Genomic DNA, 25,102 nt, shown 5'->3' with positions numbered 1-25,102 from the left:
AGCACCGGTGATTGGAGCAGTCTCTGCACCACTCTATCCACATCAGAGAGAGTCCTGGAGGACCCTAGAGGATAAGGTAGGAGATCTAGAGCTCCTCTCAGGAGAAGACCTGCGAGGAGGAGAAACCAGTCTAAAAACTCAAGACCGGCTTCGAACTAGCATCTCCATCACCGGGTCTGAGAGGCTGGGAGCCGATGTAGGTTCTGTCGATTCACCAACTTCCTTCGGCACCAAAGCCACTGGAGCCAAGGATGCCAGAGTAGACTTAGTAACTTTAACAGACAGAGATCCAGTCTCACAAACTTTCTCCGGAGGCTCCGATACGCTGACGGAGCCAGAGAGCATTTTTTTGCTTTGGAGGTTTTGTCTCTTAGAGGGAGAGGACTTAACACTAGAAGACCTCTCCAGATCTTCCTCAAAGGAGGGTTTCAGTAATCCTTTCAGAATTAGCTTGTTCTTCCTTTCCTGAAGAACACGAGGGCTGAATGCGTGACAGAAAACACAAGATTCCTGAAGGTAGATAGCCCCCAAACAATTAACGCACACAAAGTGCCCATCAGTAATCGACATCTTATAGCCACATTTACTACATTTTTTGAAGCTCGAAGGCTTGTGTTCTTTTGTATCCTTGGACATGATCGGTAGGACACTAGACACAACTCAACTGACAAACCCGACACCAGCAACAAAGCACGGGAACTAGACACTAAAACTGCAGACACCACACAAGGACCTCTAACTTAAACGGCCCAGACAGGAAACAAGGGGAGGACTAAATCCTCTAACTTAAACGGCCCTAGCCCGGAAGAATAGGGTACCAAAGCAAACAAACACAGAAGGGTAACAGATAAATGGAGGGAGGACTAGGTCCTCTAACTGAAATGGGCCTAGCCCGTTGGGAGATAAATAACGGGATACCAAGAGAAAGGCCACACAATAAAAAGCTTCCACAAACCAAAAACACACACACCTAGCAATGAAAATAGCTTTCGGAGCAACAATTTGGTTAAAGGAGAAGAAAAGTTATACTTAGCCACAGCCAAGAGTGAGACCACGTCTGAGCTTTACAAGCGGCAAACAAGATCTGGGGAAAGGGAGCAGTGCAGCATGGGATACCTCTTAGCCCTGCCAATTGAAAGACTTTGAGCTAGAGTATGGCCGAGTCGGAGCTGAGGTTCGGCACCGAATCCACGGGTAAGAATGTAGGTGATACTGGACTATATAACATCGAAATTTTCGGGAGTTGGCCAACCAGCACTTGTGAAATGCTTCTGCTTCAGGCACCGCGCGGCAAGAAAGACTGATGAAAATGGCGTCGGCTGCATGTTTTATAGCCCTGATGACCTGACATCATGGAAGAAGGGACAGCAACCGACGCAGGACCCAAGACTTTGTTAACCCGGCCGACTGAGGGCAACCTGTCAGCAGATTACCCAAATGTAATGACTGCAACAGTGAAACACGAAGAACATCATGAGCAGACAAAGGCACCAGCTGAAAAGAGGGTGGAAGTTCCTGGGTAGCCTATATTTGTGTCTGTGGAGACAATGCTCTCCTCAATCTCAAAAGGCCCCCGCCCCTGGTCCGAAGAAATCCCTGGATCAGAGGAAAAAGAAGTTGGGAGTCAATGGAACTCCCAGACCAGAAGACAGTTGACCCAAAATCAAAGCAGGAGCCGAACTCACCTGCGCTGAAGCCCCGTAAGGTTAAGATCAGATCTGACAACTGTCCAATCTGATCCCGCTCCCCAGCTGCGACGAGGGAGTGTCAGCTCCTACAGTCCTTTGGCCCCAAGAGAGGAGGAACTTACAGCTGATGTCTGATCTGAAGAGCCTTTGAGTGAAACCTCAGAATCTTCCAACGCTGAAGCATGAGGTTGGATCGAAGTAGGAAGAGGTGCTGAGGACAGGTATGTTTGTTGGATCCGACACCTTTGGGTTCGGAGCCAATAAAAGCTTAGCCAAGGTCGGTGTTTTCAGGAGTCTCTGCATCACGTGATCCACATCTTTGTCAGAAAGGCTCCTGGTTGACAGTGTTGAAAGAGTCAGAGACTTCGCCAAAATAGGAGAATGGAGTCAAGGAGACACTGAATCCAAAGTAGGTGATCAGCTCAGTACTGAAAAAGTACAGTTTTGTACCTACCATAAATGTAGATGTTCGAAGATCCACATTGCTGCAGTCCTTACACTTGGGTAGTCCGCTGTCCTCGGTCGGCCCGAATATCAAAGTATTAGGCTGACGTCGGTCAAGGCACTTAAGACTGACATCAGGACGTCAGGGTACAAATGCGCATGACCGACGTCATATCCTCAGTCTTTTCTTGCCCCAGATGTCAGAAGACCCTAAACAGAAAGGTCAAAACCAAAAGACAGCAAAAAAAAACAACCAACCACCCTTGCACTAATCATATGTACAATATATACAATATCCACAATATTCACAACCCAAACCACCGAACCGCCTCAAACTACAGAGGGGAAGGAGGGAGGGTAAATTGGACTGCAGCAATGTGGATCTTCGAACATCTACATTTATGGTAGGTACAAAACTGTACTATGTTCTTCATCTCACATTGCTGCAGTCCTTACACTTGGGAAGAATCCCAAAGCAGAGGTAAGGGAGGATGGCAAAACTATAAAGCAGTAGGAGCTGCCAAAATGCCCTGTAATATTGCAGTGGCAAAACCAGCCCTAGATTTAGAGTAAAGTGGAAGGTGGTAATGCTTAGAGAAAGTATGCACTGAACTCCAAGTAGCTGCCTCCAAAATATCTTTAGTTGCCACCCCCCTTAAAAAAGCTGTAGAAGTGGCAGTAGCCCTAGTGGAATGAGGCCTAATCCCAGCTGGAATCTCCTTACCATGATGGGAATAACAGAAAGCAATACAAAACCCAATCCACTTAGAAATGGTTTGTTTTGACACAGGCTTGCCCTGAGAATCCAAAGCAAAAGAAACAAATAACTGCTGAGACTGCCTGAACCCTTTAGTTCTGCTCAAATAATATCGCAACTGCCTGTGTATATCCAAGGTGTGCAAAATCTTTTCCCCTTTATTTTGGGGGTTTGCATAAAAAGTAGGCAAATGAAAGCCACACTAGAAACCACTTTAGGCATAAAGGAAGGATTAGTACGTAAAGATACCCTATCCTTATGGAAAATTAAGAAAGGCTCAACTGCCATAAGGGCCTGTAATTCAGAAACCCTTCTCGCAGAGGTAATGGCCAACAAAAAAGCAGTCTTCCATGATAAATATTTCAACTCGGCAGTAGCTGCAGGCTCAAAAGGTTGTAGAGTGAGTTTCTCCAACACAAAATTGAGATCCCAAGCAGGAGTAGGAGCTCTACGTGGGGGTCTTAAATTCTTTGCCCCTCTAAGGAATTGCTTAAACAAAGGATGAGAAAACAATGGTGGGTCACAGTCATAGTGAGCAGAAATTGCTGCAGCATGAACCTTAATAGAAGAGAAGGACAAACCTTTGTCCAGTAACTCAGCAAGATATTGAAGAGCCACACTTAAATTAGGCTTAGAAACATCAAATTCCTTTGCTGCACTCCAAAATAAAAATCTCTTCCATTTATCTGCGTACACTTTCCTTGTACTAGGCCTTCTGGCCTCCAAAATAACATTCAAAACTTGCTGTGGAAGCTGAGACCCTCCAGGGTTTAAAACAGAATATGCCAGGCTGTTAGGTGAAGAGAGTGAAGTTTGACATTGAGTAAATGACTGTTCTCTTGAGACAGCAGGTGTGGAATCGAAGGCAAAGGCCATGGAGGCTCCCGAACCAGACTTCTCAGTAATGGGTACCAGTGCTGTCGAGGCCAATCTGGAGCTATTAAAATCATCTTTGGCTTGTCCTGTCTGACCTTTAGGAGAACTTTTGGGAGGAGAGGCAGAGGTGGAAAGGCATACACATGAAGATTGCTCCAATTGAAAGAAAGAGCATCCACTTTCCAAGCTGTGGGATGAAACCTTTTTGTGCAAAACTTTGGCAGCTGGTAGTTTAGTGGAGAAGCGAACAGATCTATGTCTGGAGTTCCCCATGACACTGTCAATTTCTGAAATACATGAGGATCCAATTTCCACTCGTGGGGATCCATAATTCGTCTGCTCAACACATCTGCTAAGGAGTTCTGTGCTCCCGGCAGAAACCTTGCCTGAAGATTCAGCTGTAAACTGAGAGCAGTCTCCCACAAAATCATTGCTTGTCTGCATAGAGGATAAGAATGTGTTCCCCCTTGCTTGTTGATGTACCACATGACAGTTGTGTTGTCTGTTAGAACCAACACCTGCCCTGGAAGAAGTAAATCCTTGAAAGCTATTAATGCAAATTGGACTGCTAACATCTCCTTCAAGTTGATATGTAGATGTTGTAGTCTGGCAGGCCACGTGTCTTGTATCCACTTTCCATTTAGATGAGCTCCCCAAGCTTTGTCTGAGGCATCTGTCGTTAGAATCTGACTCGCCTCTGGCCAGGTCACAGAGAGTCCCTTGTTTAGGTGACATTCCTGAGCCCACCACAAAAATTCCTTTTGAATGCAAGGTATTATCTGAATGACAGTGTCCATATCTTGGCAGTGCTGTGTCCATACATTTTGAGATACCATTGTAGCTTCCTCATATGCAGTTTGGCATTGGGAAGCACCAGAATACAAGATGCCATGAACCCCAAGGCTTGAAGGACTGTCCTTGCAGTCAGCCTGGACTGATGAGACAACTGATGGAAGTAAAGGGAAAGATTCTTTTGTTTGTCCGGGGTCAAAAAGGCCATCTGGGATGCTGTATTCAGTCTCACACCCAGAAAGCACATGTCCTGAGAGGGTACTAGACTGGACTTTATTTCGTTCACAGAATACCCCAGGCATCTTAGCACTGCTATCACATATTGCAAATGATGAAGAAGTTCGTCCCTTCCTTGAGCCAGAATCAGGCAATCGTCCAAATAAGGATAGATCTGTATTCCTTTTAGCCTGAAGAAAGCTATCACTGGAGCCAGAACCTTCGTGAACACTCTGGGCGTAGTAGATAAGCCAAAGGGCAATGCAGAGAACTGATAATGAGAAGCCCCAGCCAAAACGCAGATACTTCCTGCAACTTAGCCTGATAGGAACATGAAGGTAAGCCTCCTTGAGATCCAGAGTCACCATCCAGTGATCTTTGCCCAGCAGAGGTAAAAGCTGTTGTAACGTCAACATTTTGAACTTGGGAATGTCCAGATAAGTGTTGAGGATAGATAAATCCAAAATTGGTCTCCACGTGTTCCCCTTCTTTGGTACTAGGAACAGGCGAGAATAAAATCCTAGGCCCACTTCTGGCAGAGGGACCGGCTGTATGGCCCCTATTTGAAGCAGCAGAGAAATTTGTTTGTGAGCCTCTATTCTTTGCTGAGGAGGAACGTCTGGCATGCCTTTGAAAGGAGGCAAGGTATGGAAATAAAACTTGTAACCTTGGTGTATGATATCCAATACCCATCTGTCTTGGGTAATTAAACTCCAATTTTCCTTGAAGAGTGCCAACCTTCCTCCCAAAGGTGCTGCCAGACAAGAAGGCTCTGGCAGCTGAAAAGGTAGGTCATTGGGCCTGTTTACGAAAGGACTGGCCCCTGCCCTCACCCGAAGACTGTGCAGGTGAACTCCCTGTTCTAGGTCTGAAAGAGCCCTGAGCTCTGCCCCTACTACGTCTAGATCTACCCCTAGACTGTGAATCATAAGAAGGGTAAGTCCACCCCTTAGCAGGCCAATTCCTACTAAATTTCGGAGGCTGAACTTGCAAAAAATCTTTAACAGCCTGCATAGACTTAGCCTTGTCTTCCATCTTCTTTAAGACTGCCTCCACAGGTGAACCAAACAACACATCAGACTGTAAAGGAGCATCCAAAATCCTTGTCTTAACATGGTCAGATAAATTCTGATCCCTCAGCCAGGCGTGCCTGCGAAGAACTGACCCAGTGGCAGCCACCCTAGACGAGGCCTGTACAGCATCAAAACCACATTGTAAAGAATGCTTACCCACCTGTTCAGAAACATGTACCAAATCTTGTAATTCTTTACACTCAATACCTTCCGCCAGAGCATCTACCTTACACTTCAATTGAGAAAGAAGATAGTTTTGATATTTAAACATGTGAAACTGGCAATTCAAAGCCCTCATAGCTAAGGTGGAAGAAGTATAGACTTTCTTTCCCCATCTATCCAAAGCTCTGGCCTCTTTATCTGGAGGAACCGGATTTTTTACAACAGAGGCCTTGACACCCTTAGGTCCCTGACTAACAGTTTCTGGGTCCACCCTAGGACTCTTATAAAGATATTTATGAGCTTCAGGCACTCTGTAATACCTGTCCGGTTTAACAGGAGCTGGAGGCAAAGAATCAGGATTAAGTGAAGCCTCAGCAAACACATCTTCCACAACATCCAGAACAGGTGGTATAGCCAAAGGCCTATGCTGGGGTAAAAGCAAAAATTCCCTAAGCCTTTTCCTGGAATCAGAGAAGTCCTGACCTTCCCACTTAAAATGTTCCCTCATGGAATGAAGAGTCTCTGAAAAAGAAAAATCCTCTGGAGGAGAAGCAGAAGGAGTAGAATCATCCACATCAGAATCAGAATAAGATACTCCTGCAAGTCTTCAGCTGAAGACTCTGAAACATCCAAAGCCTGCTCAAAACTCCCCAACTCTGGTTCCACCCTAGGCCTCTTATCAGGAGGGGGCAAAGAACCTCTAATCAAAGTAATTAAATCTTCTGCCATTTTAAGCATGTGCTTCTTGGGCACAGATCCTGATGAACTAGGAGTGACACCAACAGAAGCTAAACCTGGCCTGCCTCTGGGAGAAGCCTTGGAAACAGAAGGAGAGGGCCTAACCACCCTAGGAAGGGAGGGGAGTACAGTAACCTGAGAAGCCCCTTCAGCCTGACCTGCCTCCTGAGAGGCCACATCCTGCAATATCAAAGTCTCCCCCTGGGACTCCAGAGAAGCCTCCGGCGGAACCACCGGTTCCACTGGCGCCTCTAAAGAACCGGCGGCCAGTGCGGACGACTCTTCTTGCCTGGGTTTAGCTGCTTTGTCTTTGCGCTTCTTGAAGAAGCGGCCGGAGCATCCGGCGGCATATTATAATTGCACCGCTTCCGAAGACCAACCTGGCACAATCTAACCTTCGCAATAGTGCGCTTATTGAACCTAGCACAAAAGCGACACCCAACAACGTCGTGCTCAGGCCCCAAACAAGGAATACACAAAGTATGATAATCTCTATGCGGTATCTGTTTCCCACAAGAAATACAGTTATTCACTTTTTCTGACATCCGGTAAACCACTGAGGCAAGAAAAACTAAAATATTCCCCAGCGGGTACTTAGCCAACTTTGACTCGGTCTGAAACTCCGAATTGAAAAATTTCAGAACGAGCGGCACTTGCAACGCTGCTTCTGCATCGGACCATGCGGCAAAAAAGACTGAGGATATGACGTCGGTCATGCGCATTTGTACCCTGACGTCCTGATGTCAGTCTTAAGCGCCTTGACCGACGTCAGCCTAATACTTTGATATTCGGGCCGACCGAGGACAGCGGACTACCCAAGTGTAAGGACTGCAGCAATGTGAGATGAAGAACATCTCCACTGGAACTGAAAAGGTCAGAGTTGAGAGACTTGACTGTTTCAGTTCCTTGTCAGAACTGGTCTGTGTCTACTCCGATGAAGCAGCAGCAGTGGAAGACATCTTTGGTATTTTTTCCTTCGGCTCCAACACAGACTTCGGAGTCGAGGAAGCTCTTTTGGTAGATTTGTCCAATTTAGTAGACTTGCCCGACTGGTCAGATTTTGAAGACTCCAGTCTTTCAGATATGGCTTCTGAGAAGGGGGTTTTCAATAACCCTTTCAGAATGAAGTTGTCTTTACACTCCAATAACAACCTTTGATTAAAACCGTGGCATATGGAGCATGACTCCTTTAGGTGCAATGGCCCTAAACAAGAAACACACCGCGTGTGTGCATCGCTTAGGGGCATCTTTTTTCCACATTCTTTACATTTTTTAAACCTAACAGTTTATTATCTTTCTGAGACATTTTGAGCAGAATAAGACAAGGAAAGGGTCAAACAAGAACTGAGAAAACAGGAAATAAACAAGCCTAAATGACCTCTAATTTAAATGAACGTTAAAGAGTTATTAAATAACAGTACACTTAAAGCTTTAACTTAGTTTAAAAAGTATCCTCTGAACTAGCGGACACACACAAAAGGTTAACTTTAAAGGGAGAGGTATGAAGTGGTTAAATTTTAGGAAAAGAGAAAAGAAGCCCTCTAACTAAAATGGGCTTAAAACAGGGAGCTATATCAAGTAATAATAAAGAAACAGAGAATTAAAAACTAAAGCTATAATATTTGAAGAAAATGAGTACTTATCCCAGAGCTGCTGAAAATGAGTTAATCTTCGTGAGCGGCAAAAAAGATCTGAAGTAACTGTGAGGTGCATTCTGGGATAGGAAGAGTGTCCATGGGTTTTTTGAAGGCTTTGGTAAAGGCAGAGATGAATCCGATGGATCGGATCCAACCCATCAGTGAGAATAAAGGTGATATTGGACATCACACCTATCCATTTCAATTCGACATTCAGTTCTTGTAGTAATATCACCCCCTCTCATACTGTTGTCAACTAATTGCAATACTAAAAATTTAAGAGTGCAACTCTCCAAAATTATTAATGTTTAGCCTGTGCATTTGATGTTTTATTTTTGCAGATATCGTATATGTGCTCTATCATGTGACATCAATTCCACAACAGTAGTAGCTCAGTATGGCTTTCACTTTTCATCCAAGCAACTCTCCTGGTAACTAAAGTAATGTAGGTCCCATTCTCTAGCAGGGCATCAGAAAAGGCAGCCAAGTGCAGTTCCCATCCTCTCTTTGACACAAGTAGTAGCTCAGTAGAGCTCCTGTCCTTCAGCAAATCAGGAGCAGCAGTGCCTCTGCATGATTTCCTCCTGTGACAGCATGACAGACTGAACTTGTAAGCTTTGCTATATACGTTCCATCCAAGGCTGTCCCTCATTCTATAACATCAACACTTCTGCAAACAACCCCCCTGCCTCCCAGTAAACTAGTAACTGAACAGTAGTATCATTCCAACAGCAAAACTACCAGCTTGCTAGATGCCTGCTCAACATGTCTCCAACGTATGGCACAAAAGTAGTGGAGTGTCAATATCAACAGAGTTGCCAAGTGACCCCCTTCACCCCTACAGTTGGAAAATATTCTGTCTTATTTCATATAAACGAACACCTGTCCTGCAAAACCAGATATTACACTGAGCAAAAAAGAAATGAAGATGCCTTCAGCTACAGGGACATTTGTACAACTAAAGACAGTTTCAACTTTAGTACACACAAAACAATAGCCAGAGATTCATACAAGTGCAATGTGGTCCTTTAAATGCAGATATACTGAGCAAATAACATAGGAATAAGTTGCCTACAGCTGCAGCCAGTCCCCTCAAACCCATTTAGTAACTACAATCTGTGATCCCAAAAGCATGATGATTTGAAGCAAAGACATGGACATTCAATGCATTTGTAGACCGTTTCAACTTCAATACACACAAAACTGTAAATAGGGATTGGGGGAAGTCCAACTTATTTTAATAAATGCAGTCTGTTGCTATGTAAATGGGATTAGTAAACGACAAAGACAATATGTTGCCTCCATCCCATCCCATTTGGTGACTGCAATTCTAATTACCTCCCAGACCAAATAAATGTCAATTAAAAAATTTACATAATGTTGCTTAGGTATATGATGTACAGGAATATATAAGAAGTATAATGTTTGTTAATGTTAATTTGTTAATACAGTTTGATTACTTTTGTATAAATGTAAATTTGCTTATGTCACAAGTGATAATACAATCAAGTTGTTTAAAAAACATGATGCAAAGTTAGGGACATTTGGTGAAATCAGGGCAATTTTAATGAAACAGTGGCCAAAAAATAAGTATTCAGATGTATCTCAAACAAATGAAATTATTTCTGTAAAGCATGGCGTAGCCCCCAAAAAATTATTCAGACATATTTCATACAAATGCCTCTTATGTTTATGGAATATATCAACAAGTCACTGCAATCATTGTATCACTACTGTTATCAAACCTTCTAATATAAAAATGGCATAAAATGGGTACCCATGACTCAGCTGGACATTCCCGGTAAACAAAGGTCAATAAATAAATATCTTCACACACACAGACACACACATTACAGCTTATTTCACTGAAATGCACATCAACCTTCTGAATGAGTGAACAACTAACTCCCCCCTTATTTAGCCACTGCAATATCTTCTCAAGAAAATAGTGACACATCTCCAGAAATGGGTATATCATGTGCCAAGAGAATCAAGACCTACAAATAGGTATTTTCCATGAAAACAGGGACGGTTTACAGGTTTGACAACTGGCCAAAGCGTTACGGGGCCCATCGAGAGACAGGCTTGAACTTTTTTTTGTAACATAATGCCGGTACAGAAAGGCACCTGATTCTGCATTTTTTTTCTTTTTACTATTCAATTAAAGAGCTGGTGGGGAGGCTTCAGACTGGCTGAGTTACTATGGGCACCAAACTGGCTTCCTATAGTAATCCAAAGGGTTTTTTTAAGTTTTGTGTGTGTGTGAAGAGCTGGGGGCATGGATCTGGTGGATCATGATTGGTTACCTTGCTGTAGGAAAACAACCGGTTACCTACAGTAATGTGAAGTTCCTTGCTTAACCGCAATGGCTTCAGAATCCAGGAATATGATTAATTTCCATGAATCTGGCTGTTTTTGCAGAAAGCCAGAAAATCAGGGTCTCTGGTCATCCTCAAAAAGATCCTAAACTCTGAATCTCTGGCAAAGCTCCAGATTGCTTCCAGTCAAATACATATCTAACACTAGCTAGCATCTGTAGAAAGGTGAACACTTACTTAGGTTTTTGAACCAGTTCACCTTCCAAAGAATCAGACTGCACAGACTCCGAATATTTATTACTATCTGCATCAAAGTCACTATCAACATCTGTGGCACTAGACTGATCTCTTGAGGAGGTAGTCCTATAGTCAGGCTCCTGCAGGCAGGCAAGAAATCCCAACACTGAGTGCTGCCACAGTGATCTAGGAAGAACATCAAGTATTCTGCCACTCTTAAAATAATTTCATCTATGAACCAATCATTTTTTTCTCTTGCTAGTGCTAATTCATACTAATCTGGTCTGAAGTGACTTTTTGACCAAGATCACAACTTCTGTTCTTCTGCTTTTCCAAAGTCGATCTTTCCTAAAGACAGTAAACTCAAAATTCGGCTGTATCAGATAAGCTACTGACCAGATGGCATTCAGATACAGCTTAAGCAGCAAGTCTTCATATTCTCCAAGCCTTCCATACTTCAGCTGGTTTAGGTTAGAGGCTTCTGACACAGGAGATACCCAACACCACCGAAAACCTAAGCACCATAATATTATATCAGTAAGAAGGAACAGTCAAGATCAGACTAACAAAATATCTACAGTTAGTCTCAATATGCCTAAAAAGAAGCAGTATGTCTTTAGTCACAGCCCCATAAGCCACCATACGATAGGAAATTAACTGTTGAGACATGTCACCTTAAGATAAAAAATTATCAACTGCTGAAACATTTCTCAAGGAGGAAACACTTCCCTCACTAACCTGACACAATAACTATTGTCTGTGAATGATAAAGCTGCTTTCTGTTCTACCTGCTCCATTTTGTTTTCTGTTTCAAGAAATCTGCTTAGCCTGGTGTTTTTATTCAATGTCAGAGATAGATACTTAAATTATCTAGGCTGCACATTTCACATGTTTTTTTCATTGGTTAAACTGGTTCTTGACGGATACTTAAATACACAGTGAATTTCTGGGTCCTTTCTTTTTTCTGAAAAGATTTCAAGCCTGCATAAACTAAAGCAATGCTGGTGATTTACCTGCTAACTTTTGCTACTTGTTCTCCCCTTTCCTGATCTGCTTTTTAAACCTGGCGATTTTAAGATGCCCACCCCTACTGTAAATTGAGCTTAATAAACTCCTCCCTTTCTACACTACTGTTGATATCTTATATTATTCATTTCCCTTTCCTTGTGCTTATACTGAAAACGTGCATATCGTGGGATCAAAGGAGGTTACTAGGCTAATGGCCTTGGGGCCTTTACAAGCCTATCCATTTTTTCTTTTACTGTCTGTTCAACTGATTTACTTGCTCTGAATTCATTATCTAGCTAGCTGTTGGATAAAATAAGTGTACTTTTACATTTTAGCAAGCACTTCTTTTTGCATCAAGAGGTCAGTGGATTTTTCATCTATATTGCACTGGAAGGTAGCCTGGTCTGTTTACGTTGGGGAAACACTTGAGATTTCTGCATGCAGTTTTATTGGCTGGAGGGCTTATTAATCAACTCATCTTGTTTTTAGTGCCTTTATAAATTCTGTACAATTGAGTAGCTCTTGGCTCATTTTTACAAAGCAAAGTTCTTTTACTGAATAATCACACTTTTATAAGCTGTTTAATGCACACTGCTGTATCCTTATCCAAGTTTATTTGTGGTAGCAATTCACTCCAGACACTTCTTCACTATGCGTTTATATTAAGAGGACTGGGATTATTCATCTAGTAGAAGTAGGGGTTTGCCTGGTCTGTCAGACCTGGGAAGCACATTAAAGGGCTCTAAGTATCTTTTGCACTCCTCTCATATACTATTAATGTACTTTAGCAGTTAAAAAATGTACTGTCTGCTACTTTAAGTAGTTAATTGCATTGTATTACAAAGTATCCGTTAGTTGTAGGTAGTTTGTGTGGTCTTGTTACACTTGGGCTCCAAACCAGTTATTCAACATTAAGAATGTGTTTTTTTGCATCCTTTGAGCCAAAGTGTGCTGATCTAACCTGTCTGAGTTGGGGATTGCTGGTGGAAGGCTTATTGTGTGCTTTCCTGATTGGTAGTTAGCTTAAATTGTGTTTATCTTTGCTCATATTTAAGCCTCACATTTGCATGGTGCTGGTCTTCATGCAGTGGTGTTAGCAGTGCCCTGTAGACACAAAAGCCTAGAAGCCCATTTTGCCATAAATAGCTGTCAGTAAAACCCTTCCAAGTTTTTCTGCTGCTCTAGGAGCAACTGAGTTGCACACTGAGCAGTGCTGCTTTATTGATCAACCTTAGCCTAAACAAAATATAGGCCCCCTCTTGTAATCTTGGTGCTACCAAGACAGTCCTGTCAAACTAACCCATTCCCGACCCTAATAAAACATAAGAGCCTGCTATCATGGACAGGCAGTTTTCCATCATCTCTCTGGCCAGCCTGATAGACATGGGCATCCTGAGGCAACAATTGTCTCATATATACTGACAACCACTTACTTCTGAAACAAATACTTTATGTGAGAAATGTACTTGCACTAAGAAATTGGAGGCAAGACTCTCACATAAGGACAAATCGAATGTCAAAGAGGTTGTCAGCAGACACACACACTTCCCACACTAAATAAGGACATGATACACAAACCCACATATGTGCAGGTACTCACTAGTAACTTGGCAAAAGATCAGAGGCTTCCAAAATGGAAATCATTTCCACAAAACAATCCAAAAACTAACCACAACACATAATAATAGTGCCTCAACAAATAAACCCATAAGGCGTAACACCACAAAACCTAATGTACTGGTCACAGGTGACTCCACTATGAGATACATGTTGTTCCCCCTCAGCAGGCTGGATAAGGAGCACATTACAGTTCGTTGCCTGTCATGTGGCACAACCCATCGAGTCACTTGATCACAAGTACTGGTATGACTCCATCATAGTCCATGTGGGGGTGAACGACTTGAGATGTACCTCACTGGACTATATGAAGAAAGACATGACTGAGCTCTCAGGTAATATGTCACAGGCAGGTATAAGCCTAACCTTATGCAGTATTCTACCTTCTCCAAGGATGATACCACAATACAAATACAAAATGACTGACTAACAACTGGCTTCACTTCTGGTGTCAGTACAAGGGGATTCAATATCTGTCAGCCTGGAAATACATGGCTGACAGGCCATGTTGCTTTGCCAGAGATGGTCTGCACCTGTCTGCTCTAGGCTTTCAGATACTGGCAAAGGCATTAGCCATCACTACTGTGCCTTTTTTTAGGCAGTGCCAAAATAAACAACCTCCCAACATAACAAAATCCTCACTAGATAAACTCAAGATACTGCTGCCTAATGTTAGGATTCTGAACAAGAAACTGTATTCTCTGGAAGCACTCCTCACTTTGAAAGATGCTAGTGTCCGTGCAGTCACCAAGGCATGGTTCAAAGCCACAAAGAGTACCCCAGTCATGCAGGGCTACAACGCCTTCCATGCGTTCACACCACAAACTGAGTGGAAGAACCATAGGTGGAGGTGTATCCATCTTCGTTAAAAATAATTACACCTCGGAAACAGTCAAACAGTATGACTCTCTCGAGCTATTCCATGTCCAATTAATAATAGTCAAAGCCCCCTACCACATCATAGCTTGCTATATGTCCCCCACCAAGAAACAGGAAAAGCATACTGCATACCTGGGCTTACTGGAGTCACTTGCCTTACAGCCCAACACCTCACTCATGGGTGATTTATTTATCCTACCATCTACTGGGAAACAAATATGCTGGCTCAGAGGTTATTGGATTTTGGTAATGGAAATGTTCTGGAATAGCTAGTAAGCACACCCACAACAGGGTCAAATGTCCTGGACATAGTACTCAACAACAAGTATGATATGGTAACACTGGGTCCATAAATCAGTCTCGTTCAATGTAATTATATGACCAGATACCCAAACAAGCTCAAAAACACTTAAGAATTTTTCAAAGGCAAATTACCTCCTACTAAGTGATGATATAAGAAGTTTCAAAGCCCCTTGAACGCAGAAAATACAGAACTCTATGAAGAGGTGTACACCAATGCCCTATATAACTACTTACGCTGTGGTAGAGAATTGGCTGTACCTGACCATATTAAAAACAGGTCATGCCAAAAACACAAGCCACCCTGGTGGACCCTACTATAAACAGGCTACACAACAAAGAAACTAATGTCAAAGAGCAAGAGGGAACTGGCTCAGTAGAAGAAGAAATCTCTCTCTAGCTTAAACAAACAAATTAGAGATCTTGTCAATTCCTCCAAAGCTAATTACCAAGTAAAAATAGCCTCTCTAGCCAAGGATCATCACAAAGCATTCTTTAATTATGTCTGAAACCTAAAAGGAAATATCCAGCTATACGTTGAACTGGTTGTGGATGGCACCATCCATACTTAACTGGAGGTAACAGCCAACCTGCTAGCTGACAGACTTGGAGCAAACTTCACCCTCCCCTCCTGTCCTTTCCAGTCATCCCCCAAAGTATACCTGCCACTATTCAACAGAAAGCAGGTCATCTCGGTGCTCTCCAAGACCAAAAACATGACATCAATAAGACCAGACAACATCCCAGGTTGTCTTTTAAACAACTTAAAACATGACCTAGCAGACCCACTTGGGTCCCTGTTCAACCATGTTCCAACAAAATGGAGGACAGCAACAGTAATCTACTAAGCACAAAGGGGGATCATCAACTGACCCTGGGAATTATAGGCCCATAAGCTTGACTAGTCTTCATTTGCAAGGCCATGGAAAGAATAATTATGGACCATATTAGGAAGGATATAGGTCATCTCAAAATTCCGGAACGAACCCAGTTCAAATTCATTAAATGTAGATGATGCCTGTAAAACATGGTTGACTTCTTCAAGAAAGTCTTCAAAGCCCTGGACAAAGGAATGAATAGTGCATACCCGCCTGTCTTGACCTAGCCAAGGCATTTGACACAATACTCCACTCAGGTATTATAGAGAAATTCTCCCAATTGGAAATTAACCCCTACATTACCAGATGGGTAGCTAACTGGCTCACCTACAGGACAGATACTGTTAAAGTGGGTTACTTCACCTCTAGCAAAAGACCAGTCACCAGTGGAGTAGTGCAGGGTTCTGTGCTGGGCCCCTTACTGTTTGGAATTTATCTGTCAGAAGTCCAGGCAAGCTTGGACGGCCTGCGAATGACCAAGTTCATTGATGACTGCAAATTGGGAGCAATCACTGAGTCTGCCAATGATGTTAATATTCTGCAGACAGGGTTAAGACAGACAAATGACTGGTGCTAAAACCACGGATTAAAGCTAAATGCAAAAAAAATTACTATTCCCTTTGGGAAAGCTGGCATCCCTACAAATTACATTACAGACAGCACCCCCTAAGTGTAGACATAGTGGTACATGATTTGGGTACAGGTTGATATCAACCTGAACTTTGACCACCATGTATCCACAGCAGTAAGAAAATCCTTCTGTGTGACGCATCTTATAAATAAAGGCTTTGCATCTAGATCGAAGGATGTTATCATTCCATTAAGCTCAGCCCTCAGACAAATAACTGAGTACAATGCTCCCTTCTCCATACACCTCACCAGATATCTGCAACTGGACAGATCACAGAGGTTTCTCACCAATACATTACCTGGTACAAAAGTCTAACGCGGACAGACTGACAGCTCTGTCACTATATTCTGTCTACTACAGGTTGCTAAGTGGTGACCTGTACCCGGCTTACAGGGCAATCGCCGACCCAGCCCTGATGGAAATGCTACACAGTCGTAAATTAAACTGCATGAGGGTCACACACTCCAGGGATATTATCCTAGCCTCTGACATGAACAGGTCATACTGGAGAGATGGACATCTCCCAAAGACTACCACTTCTCTGGAACAAGCTTCCAATTCACATGAAATAGAGCCCCTCCATGACTACAAATACACTTGTGGGATGGCTCATGTGTCCTTCCTGGACAGAAGAAGTCAGTATTAACTGATAGATCCTTACCTCTGTGAACTTCACTTACCTAACCACAAACAACTGAGGCATCTCTGGACAAATATGGCTAAGCTTGTAAGGGCTCTAGGGCCATTAAGTCTAGTAACCTTCTATGAACCTATGACATGGAGCTAGTATAAGGCACTACAGACACCAAAGTAATACTATTTAAGACATCTGTGACTTACGCTCACTAAAATACACCAGTAAATTTGTTATATTTCTGTTAACTAGCAAGACTCACCAAAGACAAATATCCACTTTAAGAAGTGATATAGGACCAGATATATTCTTTATATGACTTACTCAGGTTTGTACAATATGCAAAAGGAGGTTGTAGGGCTCAGATTCAGAACATGAGGCAAATGGACTTCAGAACGACGAGATAAATTGAAGGTGGTCAGTATACATCAGAACAGAAATAAGGGCACTATAAAAGTTGCTGTATTTGAAAACAAAAAATTTAAGGAAAAAAGATCTACATGCACCACTTTCAGACCAGCCTAGCATCCACAAATGAAATGATGAGGCAATATCAAAGGGAAAGCAAGTAGCTAGCAAACAACTACTAAAATCATCAAAACAAAAATATGACTTTAGTACAGATCAACATTGTGACAAGCCAAAACTAACAAAGAGCTAAGACAATTTAAATAGAACTCAGTCCAAAAATTTTACTGAAAACTTACAGTTACAGGATGCTTTGTCAGAATCTGAGCTAATTTCATTGGTTTGCGATTGTAAGATACCCATAACTGCACAGTGGACGGCATGTAACTGCCATACAGGTGCTGCTTTGAAGAGAAAAAAAAAAACAAAGGAATAATTAATGACTAAAATCAAGTACAAGTTCACCTATAAGTGAAAACAACACATACTGTGCTATTTAGCATTCACTAAAGATGCATCCTGGACAAAGCCACTCAGCATTTCTCAACAGTTACTTGGCAAGTAGAGTTAAAAAAGAAAAATAACTTGCATGTAAATGTACAACAGAAACACAATTAATGCTGCAATGCAGAATAAAAATAGACATACACTTCAGTAAGACAAATATTGGCTGAACATGCAGAAAATCAACTTATACTTCCATTTTAAAACTACTGCAGAGTAACTACCTAAACAAATACAATGAAGTTAAAGTCCAGTACTGGAAAAAATACCAGTACAGTCAGACTGGCAGTTGGTACAGAGGGTTAAATGAAGGCTGTGAGCTATACTTCCTGTAGCACAAGGTTGGATTCTCTCAGCCCTCATTAGTCTACTGTGTGACCTTGAGCAATTTAACTTACCTAGACTTCACTTCTGGGTCACCGATGAAAGTGACTATGTCGAGTGGGCATACCTGGCCAATAAATTGGTATTGGCATTGTTGTAATTATTATCGTTATTATTTATTTATATAATTAGAAGTTATGTACTTACCATAACGTTCCATCTGAGTAGGTGGATTCATTTGTCTGCAACCTGTGGGTTATGGATCCGATATCGGATCCGAACCGGCATGGTTTATCCAGCTATGGATCCGAGCTCTTAGCTCCTCCCCTTACCCATATTGCCCTGCTCTCCCTACATGACCTCAGATCGAGTTTGCCCTGAATCAAAATACCCTGGAAAAGGGTAACACATAATATGCAGGAAACTGACAAGGCCAGGGGGATAGGAGGGCGGGATGGTTGCAGACAAATGAATCCACCTACTCAGATGGAACGTTATGGTAAGTACATAACTTCTAAATCTGAAGTAGGAGATTCATTTGTCTGCAACCTGTGGGACAGAGTCCCCAGCTACCTGAATCTTGGGCGGCCGTCATGGAAGGATATTCCGGAGCACCGCTGAGCCAAAGGATGCTCTACCTCTAGATGTGATATCCAGCTTGTAATGAGAAATAAAGGTATGAGATGAAGCCCAAGTGGCTGCTGAACAAATGTCATCCAGAGGAATCCTAGCCTTAAAGGCCGCTGAGGTAGAAACTGACCGGGTCGAATGGGCATGGACTCCCTCCGGTGCGGGCCTCCCAGAAGCTTGATAAGCTAAAAGAATACACTGCGAAATCCAGCGTGACAAGGAGACTTTGGAAATTGGCTTACCCAGATTGAATTTGGCAAAGGAAATGAACTGGTCGGATTGCCTATGACCAGCTGTCCTGTTAAGATAAAAACGAAGCTGCCTGTGAACATCCAAGGAATGCAGCTTGTATTCACCCTTGTTCTGATATTTAGGAAAGAAAACAGGGAGGTTAATGGACTGATTAATGTTTGCTTCTGAAGCTCCCTTAGGAAGAAAGGAGGGATTGGTCCTGAGGTATACGCGGTCCGGATGGAAGACCAAGTAAGGAGGCTTCATGGATAAGGCTTGAAGTTCCGAAACTCTTTTGGCCGAAGTAATGGCTACCAAAAAGGCAGTCTTGAGGGATAAAAATTTAAGATCTACTGTGGCCGCAGGCTCGAAGGGGGGAGCGGTCAAGGCCTGAAGAACCAAAGAAAGATCCCATGGATGAACCGCTTGCTTGATAGGGGGTCTAAGGAGAAAGGTGCCTTTTAGGAAGATTTTACACAATTTGGCAGACATAAGTGGTCCAGAGTCATGACCAACATGATAGTGAGAAATGGCCGCAAGCTGCACTTTGACCGTGGAACTATTGGCACCATCATTAAAAAGAGTGGTTAGGAAGTCTAGCACCAGAGGAAGGGGAACCGTGAAGGGATCTAGACCTTGCTGCTCCGCCCAAATGGAGAATCGTTTCCATTTACTGCGGTAAACTTTCCTGGTAGATGGTTTATGAGCCGCTACCAGGATGGCCTTAAGGGGGGACGAGATACCGGGAGTCCTAATTAGGAGTGGAACTGGAGCAGCCAAGCAGTTAGCTTCAGGTTGTCCAGATTCGGAGTTGGTAGGTTCGATGGGTGCGATATCAGATCCGGAATGGGATCTAGAATCCAAAGTGGATTCACCGAGTGAGACCTTAGGTAAGGGAACCAGATCTGTCGAGGCCAGAATGGGGCAATGAGGATCATTCTGCACCCTAACCGAGAGGCTTTCTGAAGAACTTGGAGCATCAGAGGCAAAGGGGGGTAAGCGTAAAGGAGACCAGGAGGCCAAGCATGCACCAGAGCGTCTCTCGGGGAATCCCCTGGAGGAGGGATTAGAGCGAAAAAACTGTCGCACTTGGTGTTTAAGGGAGACGCAAAGAGATCGCAACAAGGAGTTCCCCACCATGCGAAGATACGTTTCGCTACTTGAGCATTGAGAGACCACTCGTACGGGGAGAGAATGGTGCGACTGAGCTTGTCCGCAAGGATGTTGGACCGGCCCAGAATATGCGTTGCGATGAGAAAGCGGCTGGTGGAGATCACCCATTCCCACACTCTCATGGCTTCTTGACATAAAGGATAAGACCTAGTTCCCCCCTGTTTGTTGATGTACCAGACCACCGACATGTTGTCTGACTGAATCACAATTGTTCCCAGGGGAAGAAAGGCCTGAAGTGCTCGCAACGCCAAGAGCATTGCTCTCATCTCTAGAACATTGATATGCCGGGAGGTCTCTGAGTCATTCCACGTGCCTTGGACCGTCCGGCCTGCAAAATGCCCCCCACCCGAGGCGGGAGGCGTCCGTGGTCACCGTGGCGAGAGGGGGAGAAGCACAAAAGGGGCGGCCTCCGTGGAGATCCTGTAAGTGGAGCCACCACAAGAGGGACCGCTTGCAAGCCTTGCTGATCGCAATGGGATGATGCAGAGGTAGAGCAAGGTAAGACCACTGAACTTGAAGTGTCCACTGAAGGACCCGCATGTTGAACCTGGCGAGGTGAAAAAGAGATATCGCAGCCGCCATGGACCCTAGAGCCCTCAAGACCAATTCCGCCGGAACTGAGCTGGAGTGGAGGATGGCCCGCACCTGGAGTCGCAGATTCTGAACTCTGTCGGCTGTGAGGAAGGCTCTTAACTCCCTCGTGTCTAACCTGGCACCTATAAAATCTATCAACTGAGTAGGGGCCAGGTTGGATTTTGCTGCGTTTATCGTGATGCCCAGGCGGGGAGCTAGATGAAGAAAGGAGTCTCGCGCCAATGACAGTAGATGCCTTGTTGGGGCGGTAAGAAGCCAGCCGTCCAGGTACGGGAAGACCTGCACCCCCTGAAGCCTCAGGTGGGCCGCAACCACTGCTAATACTTTGGTGAACACCCTGGGGGCTGTGGTGAGACCAAAGGAAAGGACCCTGAACTGGTAATGACTGGCTCCCAGCCGGAAGCAAAGAAACCTCCTGGAACGTCTGTCCATTAGTATGTGGTAGTACGTATACTTGAGGTCTATAGAGCACATCCAGTGATTCTCTCCCACAAGGGGGAGGATGGATTGCAAGGTGACCATCCGGAACTTCTCCTTGGGAACTGCCAGGTTTAACAGGGACAGGTCTAAAATTGGTCTTAGGTCCCCTGTCTTTTTTGGCACTAAAAAGAACCTGGAGTAGAACCCTGATCCGATCTGGTCTGGGGGGACGGGCTGGATGGCTCTTTTCCCCAGCAGATGGCCAATTTCTGCCGAAGCGGCCTCCCACTGACCGGGTGGAACGTCGGGGAGGGATTTTAATTTTGGAATGTGATGAAAGGGGATCTTGTATCCTCTGGATATAATGCGGAGGACCCAGCGGTCTGATGTTATGGACTCCCATGCCGCTAGGTGCTCCGAAAAACGTTCCCTGACTGCCTCCAGAGTGGAGCAGTCGGGCAACCCTTCAGGGCTGCTGCGCAGGCCATTCAGAGAAAGGTTCTCTGGAACCGAAGTTCCTGGGAGCCCCTCTGCCCCTGGGGCGGCGTCCTCCCTGTTCTCCTCTGCCACGGAAGGACTGGTTGTCCGGAGCGGGTTGGGATTGCTGCGACTTCCGGAACCACATCTTTTTCTGGCCCTTTTGGTTCCTAGAGTAGGACCTCTGGGGCACAGAGAAGCGGATTCCTACAGCAGACAGCGTCTTCCCGTCCTTTTCGCTCTGGGTCAAGGTGTCGCGAACCGTCTTGCCAAAAAGGGCAGAACCATCGAAGGGGGCGTTTGCGAAGGACGCCTTGAAGGGCTCCGTGAAATCACAATGGCGGAGCCAGGCCTGGCGTCTCGTGACTAGGCCTACTCCTGCAGCTCTAGCGGCTCCCTCAGTAGCATGGGACAGCAACCGCATAGAGGTATTCGTCACGGACCGAAGAGTGGCCATACGGGTGGAGTGCAAAAGTTTGTCCTCCTCCGACATGGACTCAGGGGGGGGATGCAGCGTATTCTTTAATAAGATCGCGCTGCATCCTGATAACATGTGCCAGGTAGTTGAGCGCCCTCACTGAGAAGGTCGCTGAACTAAACATTCGCTTCCCCAAGTGGTCCATCATCCGAGACTCCTTGCTCGGAGGATGGACTGAGGGACTCTCCTGGGCGAGTTCCCTCTTGGTGGCTGCTGCCGTCAACATGGCATCTATCGGAGGCCCCTTACTCCAATGGGCCCGGTCTGCAGGGGGGCTAAGGATACGGTCTGGCCTTTTGGGGATTGGCTCCACGGTGTCCGGTTCCTTCCACGCCCTGGTGGTAATAAGGTCCACCAGGGGGTCGACAGGAGGGGACACCCAAGAGGTAGACGGGCCCGCTTCGAATGCCTCCAAGAACACGGACTCGTCCGAGGAAGACTTGGGGGCAGACCACCCCCCCTTATGCGAAGCATTTCCATGATGTCTCCAAAGGAGACATCCTCGGGGGGTGATCTTGGGGAGCCTTCCCTTTCCTCCAAATCCGTGTCTTCTGTTAAAGACTCGGGGGAGTCTATGTGCCTCCTTTTACACGTATGCTTGCGAGGTGCTTCCTCGGGGGGGGGGGGGCTGTCCGAGGAGCCCTCGCAAGCCGTGTCTTGTTCCAATGGAACAGCTTGGGGCATTGGAGCGGGCTGTCCCAGTGGCCGGATGGTGGAAGCCTGACCCAGTGCAGATGGAGTGCGGGAAGGAGCCGAAGCAAGTGCCGGGGGTCCGGAAGCCCTCAACAGGGCCCTCTCCACTACATCAAAAGCCGAGGGGGAGCCAGCCTCGACCAAAGGATCCGAAAGTCGGCTCCCCCTCGGATCCGAAGAGTGGATCAGAGCCGGCCCCGAGACACTTGGATCCGAGGGGCCAGTGCGCTCCGACACAGACTACGCCGAAGGCACACTGAGTCCCCCGGATCCAAAGCTCGGAGCCAGGCTCCGAGAGGTCGGATCCGAAACACTTGAGGGCAGGGTCAGATCCGAAGTACCTAGTACTATCGGCGCCGACCCACCCCCGGCTCCGAAGCTGCCCGGCTCCGAACCCGGGTAGCGGGTCGGAGAAGGAGCTATAGGCTTGAAAAATGGGGTCGAGCTCCCCCCCAGAGGGGGGGGGGGAGGCAGGAGCACTCCCATCTGCATCTGGGCCTGGATGAACCTTCTCATCATCAGGTCCAGATCGGCGTCGGAAAGGCTATACGTGGATCTCGAAGAGGCTACCGAGGTAGGCCTTGAGTGCCTCCTCGATAGCCTCGATGGAGATCGGGTCTCCTCCTCCTCAGGCCCCGGTGAAAAGCAGACCGGAGCCGAGGAGGGGGAGAACCAGCAGCCAAGGAGGCCGGAGGAGAAGCCCGCTTAGCTGGCGGGGCCGAAACGGAGGTCTTGTCCCGCCGCTTATGGTGCTTCTCCCTCCGGTCCTTTTTTCTTGCCTCCCTCTCCTCCAACCCAGCAGCGGGAGGTTGAGTCCCAGGTGGAGGAGGGGGAGCAGGCGAGGAGGGGACCGTAGAAACAGTACCCACCGCAGGAGCGGGAGCCGAAGCCGAGTCCGGGGGCAGAAGTCCCGCCAGGACCAGCTTCGACCTCCGATCCTTCAATGCCCTGGGGTTGAACCCTGCACAAATGGAACATCCAGAAGTGAGGTGTTCAACCCCAAGGCATCGAACGCACAGAGTGTGGCCATCAGCAGGGGAAAGCTTATGGCCACACTCGGAGCACTTCGAAAAAATTGCCTTAGGGGCTTCTGACATAACTAAAGTCTTTTTTTTTTTTTTTTTTTTAAAGAAAAGACAAACAATAAGTGCTAACTAGCACACACACAGGCCCCAAACAGCACACACAAACAAAACTCCGAACCAGCGAGGGGAGGGAATTAAAATAAAGTTTTAAAAGTGAGAATTTTAAACCAAAACTATCAATACACTAAAGGGAACCTAATACAATCACACAAAACTAACTATAAAAAGGTAATAAAACGCTTTATGAAGGATTTATAAAGACTTAGCTGAAGAGCTCAGACGAACCAATCTGGTTGCCAGCGCGGCAAACTAGATCTGAGGTCATGTAGGGAGAGCAGGGCATTATGGGTGAGGGGAGGAGCTAAGAGCTCGGATCCATACCTGGATAAACCATGCCGGTTCAGATACGATATCGGATCCATAACCCACAGGTTGCAGTCAAATTAATCTCCTACTTCAGATCATCTGTTTACTGGGAAAACAGACTGGGACACAGCCCATTTTCAGTGGAAGCCCAGGGAGAAATGCTCCAGATGCATATCTTTGGAATTATTACTACCACTAGGTATTATATTTGTTATTATTGACTGTCTTCATACAAAGGATGCAAGTTATTACAGCTAATTTGGATTTTTTAATTGAGCGCCTTCATATACAACACTCTGCTACATATATGACTGATATGGATGATGCACATCCTAGCTGGGGGAAAAAAAAAACAGAATGGGTGTTGCAATGTATACAACTTTGTTAAGGTTCCACAAAAGTCAATTAAAAAAAAAAAAGCAGATCCGTGCACATCAGCAAAACTCAAACTGGCAGCAATACGGTCTCAAGGTAGGAGTCAGAGGTACTGGCTACCAGCTCAAGGCAAGAGAACAGAACACAGCACCCAAAGAATTATTTTTCGGTCACTAGATAAAACTGCAGAGCAAGTAATAGGTATGTTATCTGACTCTGATTTTGCATGCACATACGCCTCGTGTTAAAAGGGAAATGAGTGTGGAAGGTGGACAGGAGTATAAAAAGCTGTCGTTATCATCCAGACCACACAATGCAACTACTGAAGTATATCATCATCATCTTCTTTTGGCTGTTCCCGTTAGGGGTCGCCACAGCGGATCATCTGTTTCCATTTCTTCCTGTCCTCTCTCACCACATCCATAAACCTTATCTTAGGCCTTTCCTCTTTTCCTGTTA

The 25,102-nt window shown here is 45.1% G+C and overlaps 1 protein-coding gene across 1 annotated transcript in view; it reads right to left on the bottom strand.

Moving 5' to 3' along the window:
- SORL1 (sortilin related receptor 1) overlaps nucleotides 1-25,102 on the bottom strand; it is a 5,131,225-nt gene that overhangs the window by 4,328,926 nt on the left and 777,197 nt on the right. Inside the window, exon 7 of the mRNA XM_044081038.1 lies at nucleotides 17,593-17,694. Within this exon, the coding sequence (XP_043936973.1) occupies nucleotides 17,593-17,694 (102 nt within the window). The remainder of the gene's footprint in view (nucleotides 1-17,592; nucleotides 17,695-25,102) is intronic.

This window comes from Protopterus annectens, chromosome 8.part0 (assembly GCF_019279795.1).
Source record: "Protopterus annectens isolate FY-2018-M chromosome 8.part0, PAN1.0, whole genome shotgun sequence".
NCBI classification, from domain to species: Eukaryota; Metazoa; Chordata; order Ceratodontiformes; family Protopteridae; genus Protopterus; species Protopterus annectens.
The sequence above is the reverse complement of the archived record's forward strand: the minus strand, read 5'-3'. Positions and strand labels throughout refer to the sequence as shown.